The sequence below is a fragment of the Arachis duranensis genome, unplaced genomic scaffold, assembly GCF_000817695.3.
Source record: "Arachis duranensis cultivar V14167 unplaced genomic scaffold, aradu.V14167.gnm2.J7QH unplaced_Scaffold_201002, whole genome shotgun sequence".
NCBI lineage: Eukaryota > Viridiplantae > Streptophyta > Magnoliopsida > Fabales > Fabaceae > Arachis > Arachis duranensis.
The window spans coordinates 1-7,194 of record NW_026264569.1 but is presented as its reverse complement, the minus strand read 5'-3'; the positions used below and the strand labels follow the sequence as shown (position 1 = coordinate 7,194).

General features: G+C 29.8%; 1 protein-coding gene across 1 annotated transcript; it reads right to left on the bottom strand.

Moving 5' to 3' along the window:
- Nucleotides 1–880: 880 nt before the first annotated feature.
- LOC107472614 (chaperone protein dnaJ 13-like) lies at nucleotides 881–3,706 on the bottom strand. The gene is made up of 5 exons (XM_016092118.3): nucleotides 3,588–3,706; nucleotides 3,129–3,206; nucleotides 2,280–2,519; nucleotides 1,519–1,626; nucleotides 881–1,413 (listed from the first exon to the last, which is right to left on the bottom strand). The coding sequence occupies exons 1-5, from the start codon at nucleotides 3,684–3,686 to the stop codon at nucleotides 1,357–1,359; spliced, it is 582 nt and encodes a 193-aa protein (XP_015947604.1). The 5' UTR covers nucleotides 3,687–3,706; the 3' UTR covers nucleotides 881–1,356.
- Between the last annotated feature and the right edge of the window lie 3,488 nt (nucleotides 3,707–7,194).

Below are 7,194 nucleotides of genomic sequence, written 5' to 3'. Positions count from 1 at the left end.
GTCCTTATTCAATTTTAAATTATAATTTTTGGTATATCATTTTATATTCTTGTTGTTTATTATATATCATTTTTTCAACGAAACTCAGAAGGAGAATGCTCACCAAACACTCGTGTCTTTTTTATATGGAGGAATGCAAAAGAAAGCAACCTTTTTCAGTCAATATTATTAATTAATAACCTTTTTAAAATTATTTTATTTATTTTAAATTTTAAATTCTTAATTTTATACCCTACATTATAAATTCTAAAGTTGATTATTATTGTCTAACTAATTTTTTTTTTTAAATGATCCCTATAATATTTTCTAATCAATTAGGCATAAAAGTAAAAGTAATCAATCTTGTCACGCATAGTACTTTTTTTTTATACTAGACATTATTTAGACATCAAAATTTTTTAACAATTACTACGTATATTTTTTTATTTTATTAATTAAAAATAATTTAATACATAATTAATTGATAATAACCATATTTTTATTCATGTATTAGAGATTCTTGCTATGACAGTAGTATTTTTTGCATATTGTATACGCATTACAATCTATTCATTATATCCATGTCTTGGGTGTATTGTTCTGCCTTACTCGTGTAAACAAAGCAACCTCAAGTATACATTACCGGAGGCTAATCTAGTTTCTTTCTTTTTTTTGTGATTAAGAGGCTAATCTAGTTTCTGATAATTTAAAAACCTGTTACAATAACTATCTAAAACGCCCAAATAAAAAAGCTTATCTTACAAAGAAATTATTCACCCAATCAGAATCACTCTCGGACCAATTGGAAGTTGCATGAGCAAGCGATTTAATTGCAGAGTTGCAACCCGATCGTTAGTGTCAAAGCTAATAGTACTGCGGTAACCGATATAAACAAACATAATACAAATGTCCCAGCCCAAACACAAAGAGCCAACTGTAATTTTTATTCCCAGTTGTTATTGTCACGACTACTAAGTACAAACCCAAATGAAAACTAACAATGAATTCATGGGATCGAACTTTCTCCCTCGAGTGAAATTATAAAATTGGGTAGCCGATCAGCAAGAGTAACACTAATCAAAATTGTGATTTAGCAGCTGCGTAACATACTGCAATGCGCAATGCGCAATGCGCAATGCCTTGACGAAATTCTACAATCACCTCCTAAAATGACCTTATTATACAATTTATTTTTTTCGGGGGAGTAACAAAAAGAAGGGCACAACAATAAATAAATTAAAAATATAAATAAGTGAAGGTACCAATGGCCCAAAAATTATAGAAGGTACCTCTTGCATTCAATTTAACAGGAGAAAATGTTGTAATCGAAGGGAAAACTGCATGGGGTAAAAATAGTCCTCATGCCGAAAATAATCACTATATCCTGTGGGCGCCTTGGGGTATTATTAATTCTTCATAATCACCAACCGAAACCTGCTTCCAATTTTGAATTAGCCCATGTATCATTGCATCGACCATATACAAGAGAATTATTAAATAATACTAGTTGAACACTATCGAAAAATCTGGAAATGTTACCTTGTATTCATTGCCAGCATAAGCATACTCTATATACAACTGTTTAGGCTCTCCTGGACATGGATCACAAAACCCCATGATGCCCGATTTTTTTACACCTTCATGAAGCTGTATCAACCAATCGCAAAATCATAAGAGAAGCCCCGCACACAAGTATCCCAAGGTACACAGCAATCGCACAATCAGAATTTAATAAAAAAAGATTAGCAATCTCAAAATGTATAAACCATATGGATCCCAAAACACAGTTGGCAAAATCATGATATGACATCAATGATATTATGTGTTATTTATGGAAAATTATAGCCATACAAGATCCATAACTAGTAGTACTAATAACAGAACTGGAAAAGGGTCAAATAGTTTTGTTAGAAAGATGTGTCATCTCGGTTGATCACTATGAGAGTACGAGTTATAGTTGCTTCTTTCATCTCTCACAGTAATCTACTTAAGGAATTGTTAGAAGACATTTATGATACAAAACACACATCTTTGCACCCTGCACATGATTGATGCAGAAATTTGGTTTCATTCCAAGGAAGGAAAAAAAAAAAAAAACCCTTAAAAAAGGATATCCTATCTGCAGTTTTGCCATGTCAGCTAAAAGAAGTTTTCCACATTTTACCCTATACTTACTGCAATCTCTGTATTCAAGTGGATAAGTTGACAGGAAAATTGAAAAAAATTGACAAATATAAATCATTGTAGCTAACAATCAGATTATTTTTGTAAAGCATGCAGAAAACAGAAAAGAAACATACCTTGAGTTGGCCAGAATCATTAACTAGAAAATTAAGAGGAATGGTGACATCAATGACTTCTGAAGTTGATTCAAGACTTGTCTCACTTGACGAATTTAAGTTGCACAAAACTCTTTCATTTCCATATAGTGCTCTCATAATAACCAGTCCACCTGTTTCTAATTGCTTGTTTCTTTTCCTGTTAGCCACATTTTCTTGTAATTTCTGAGCTTTCTCTGCTGCTGCCCTTGCTTCTTTAACCTGCAGAATTAATTTCCCAAAGGGGGAAATATTAACCAGGATGTCAATTGGAATTCTGCAAAAGGGGAGAGATACAAGAATGTCTGGTTCAAAAGAATCATCTTTACGTTTTTCTGTAGTATATTAATGTATGAGCTCCATAAAAGAATAAATAAGAGAAATGACTTTTTTTTTTTTTTTATTTTCAAAACACAGAAAGAATCTTATCCATAAGCTTTCAAGAATATTGGTCTCTTCCAAGTTCCACTATTCAACACATGGACAATGCAAGCTACAAGTAGACATTTGGCGCAACAGAGTTCTATGTCATCAGGTATTTTGTACTATTGAAAGATATTTGGATATGGGATATACAAGAGATTCAAGTACCCAGCTGTTATCCAATTGTTTAATATTTAATGGGATGTTATAACTCACCAGCTATTATTAATTACTCATATGAACAAGCAGACGAAGGTGTGTAGCGCATTGCACAAAGATCTAAAATTATTGGGGTACGTATATTGTCACACTATCACACAACAAATGAGACATTGGCATATTTGAGATGAGAAGGCTAATAGTCGCAAACAAAAATCAACAATACTAGAGATTAGAGAATATGTATACCTGTGAAGATGTTTTCTCGTCCTTCTCTAGAGCTTTCTGCTTATTCCTTCTAAGGTAATAGGGTTTAATGATGAATTTCTGAAAACACAGAACTCAAATATTAAAAGAAAAATACAAAATGAAGGAAACATCATCAAATTGTTTGATCAACCAAACAATAACCTTTGTCACACTGGATGAAAAATAATTATTTATCTTAATTCTACCAAAGAGTTTCTATAACAGAAATACCAGATAGTGAAAATTAGCAAGTAAGGCCTAAAAATGCTTGGAAGTGAAGCTTAAGATAACACATGACATTATCTATGACTGTAGCATAACTAGGCACTAGGCAGATAGTATAAGGAGCAACCCAAAAATAGAAAAAAATAAATAAATAAAATAAAAACAAAAAATAGAAAAGAAAAGATAACTATGTGATCTACAAAGATATTGATTATTAATGTCAAGTTTATTGACCTTCAGTAGAAAGTACATAGATGCTGGAACCACCAATGCTCCAGATGCAAACACAGGGTTCAAATGCTTTGTCAACAAAATCTGCAGGTAATAGTTCATTTGTTAATATTAATTTTTCCCCCCTTGGCAAGATTAATAGCTAAATTTTTTCACACACATGCAAACAATTTTTTTTAGAAATTCACGTACGTAAAGTTGATAATTGAGAATCTATAGATGAAAATTTAATCAAATTAATCAAATTATTTAACAGTTTTCAACTATCAACTTTATATGAAGTTAATTGCATCTGAATTTCTATTGTTTTTTTTCATAGAAGCAAACAGAAATGGATAAATTACTTAATAATTACAATTACTCTTGAATAAGGTCTACATAAATATGAAATATTAGAGAAAAAGAGGAAAAAAAATATCAAGAGGTTTTCACGGGAAGGAAATAATCTCAGGCTTTTCCATCCACCACAAGCCTTTTGTGGTGATGCATATAGAAATCTCCTAGCAATCTATAGTTTAAAATGTTAGTGATGAAAATTAAGTAAACTATATATGTCATTTTCAGGCTGAAGATGAACTATTTAGTTTTGAAAAACAACTCAAGAATTTTTATTATTTTATTAATTTAAAAAGAAAGGAGACAAGGGTCCCTAGGGATGTCGGATAAAGAAGTAGACATGAACAAAGGTTTTGAGGACAAAAGCCTTCAAGCCAGGATAGCAGAGTGACTTGAAACCAATTGGTCCCCTCTTCTATGTCCCATTTAAGACAATAAGTATTGGCTGCTAAATCCAACACTCATTAATGTGGTCTAATTTTGATAGCAACCTTACACCATTCATGTAAGTACAATTCAACCTTAACTATGGCAAAAAATAAAAAATAAAAAAAATTTACCAACAGCTAATAATGATATATAAATTTTATCCAAAAAAAAAATTTAAGAATTTAATTTTTATGCACTGACATATTTTATTTAAATAATTAATTGTATATTATACGTCAATTAAAGTAATTAATTATAAAATTTATCATTTAAAAAGTTATCTAAATATATAAATTTAATTCCATGTTTATTTAAATTTTTTTATAATGTCAATGTATCAAAACTAAATCAAAGTTTTAATAGTGAGAAGTTTTCAAATTTTAAATATATTGAAAGATTCACAGATTTATTTTGATTTATGAACTAACAATTTTAAAAAATTTGTAACAAATATTTTGAAGAAATTTTTATGAATAAAATCCATCATATAAAGTTTTAGATAATTAGATAAACTTGTGAGTGAGAGTAGAGAATGAATGCCAGCTAGCTCATCATAGAGCTGTTTGTTTTGTACAAAAAAGTTTTCATTGCAGGGTCATGAAAGTGAGGATTATAATATATGTCAGAGTCCTATAATATTCTGTGCAGTTTAAATTGTTGTTACATATATGTCTTTAATTAATTGTTCACTTTTTAGGTTTTTCATATTTCAGATTTCAGACCATAGAACTCCTGAACTATATTATCTTGTAATTTTGTCTACATTTGGCGTGTAGTATATGTTGGATTTTCATTTCTATCGAAGTTGGGTATGTAACAAATAATAAATGTTAGAATATATATATTTTTGAAAAAATATTAAGGTACGGTTAATTTGTGTTTTTATTGTTCTATTATTTTTTGTTTTTATAATTTTGTAAAAAAAAATATTATTTTTATTCATAAAATATTGAAAATAAAAGGTATAAACAAATCAAACAAACGCATTTTTAAAATATTGAAAATAAAAGGTATAAAAGGTATATTTGTAATTTCTTTGTTATATCACTCTATCAGTGGATATAATTAAGAATTAGTCTCATGAATTTTAAACCTTTTATATTTTTGGTGAATGAAATGTCCTTTCGTAGTTTTATACATATAAAATTTGAAACTCATTCAAGGAAACTCAATTGACACAAGACATTATTAGAGTTGATGCAAAGATAGGAATAGCTAGACTATTATTGTTAATTATTTCATAGTATCTAGATACTAGAAATGTAAAAACCAAGCATTCTGGCAACTATATATGCAACAACATTATTGGCAACATGGTTCCTAGCTAGCCTGTACAAGAACTTTAAGAAAAAGCATATTGATTCTCTCAATTTATTTTTTCAATATTTTTAAGTATAATTTTTACTATATAATATTAATTTCTCAGAATTTTTTTCCTAACTCATCCACCACATATAAGCCACCAAAACTTTTGGAAAATTACCAAATAAAAAATCATAAGATAAAAAAATATCACATCTAACTCAAAATTTTAAGATAACAAGTTAATGAAGCTCTCATTTTATAAAATTTTTATTCTTTTTTATTCTCTTTGATGTAGGACACTGGAACTAACACTCTTTACACTTGTAATATTAATATTTAATGTGACGGACCAATGATTAATCTTTTCTTTTAAATGTTTATTACTGACCAATAAATGATTACATACATAAATTAGACCGTCTAAATGTGATTCAAAACTTAAACATGACGAATAAATTGATCTCATTTAACATGTGTATAATAAAAAATCAAATTTTACAATATTACTTAAAATAAATGTTAAAAGTGTTGAGACAAAAACACTGCCAAACTAACTAGTAAGCATACTACTAGTAGTATATCACATACCATAAAAGCTAAGATTACTTTTTTAGTGATAGAAGAAGAAAAGTTCATGAAAAAGAATCTCATCCCATATATATCCATGGTGGAACAAATCAAGAGAACTGCTAAGCGGCTGGAAAAATTCATGACCTTTGTGCCTACTCCAGGCTTCAAGGCTCCAAGGAAGAATGATGATAAAGTTTGAGTTGTTAGGAGTGTCTACTTGTTAACTCATTTTAACATTCTGTTTGTTGCTTTTGTTTTTTTGTTTTTTGTTTTGTGTGTGGTAATTTAGTCTATGGACAATGTATTTGTCAGCTAGCAACCTTATGACTTTGTTATGCTATTTCTGTATTAAGACAATGTGACAACTAGCTGTCAATGACAAGTTACTATTAAGCTTGCTTATTATCTTCATTTTGTTTATGCCTCAACATAATACATGTAAACACAGAATTAGTTCCACACTTTACAAAATTATCCACATTTGACAGGAAATTGCTTCCAATTTCAAATAACTACTCTCATTCAAAGCAACAATTTCAATACATCTTTACATGTTCATACAGCATAATTTATTCATTTAGAATTACATAACAAACAACAAACTATCACAACTACTACAAACAGCAGAATCATTAGCAGTTTCAAAGCTCTAACTTCAGCTTCCACAGTGCCCAACTTCCATGCCACCTTCACCCGCCATTCATCATACTCACCTTCAACCTCCATATCAGCTCCTGCATCTTTCTTTGTATCCCACACACCCACTGCTTCGAATTCATCATCATCAACCCACTTAAAATAATTGCAGTGACTGCCCTTTTGCAATTTCATATGGGAGTAAACAAAAAAATCAGAGAACACCCAAAAGAGGATAAGAACATCAAAAACGTTTAACTTCTTTTACCATCACTCACCCGGTACCTTGGACATGCATGGAACAATCTATTCGGGTTCTCCGCTGTCCCAGATT

Coding starts and splice junctions, on each gene's coding strand:
- LOC107472614 (XM_016092118.3), bottom strand. CDS start 3,686: ATGAACTATTACCTGCAGATTTTGTTGACAAAGCATTTGAACCCTGTG. Junction 3,207..3,587: donor CTATGTACTTTCTACTGAAG/GTCAATAAACTT, acceptor CTGTGTTTTCAG/AAATTCATCATTAAACCCTA. Junction 1,627..2,279: donor ATGATTCTGGCCAACTCAAG/GTATGTTTCTTT, acceptor TGGTTGATACAG/CTTCATGAAGGTGTAAAAAA.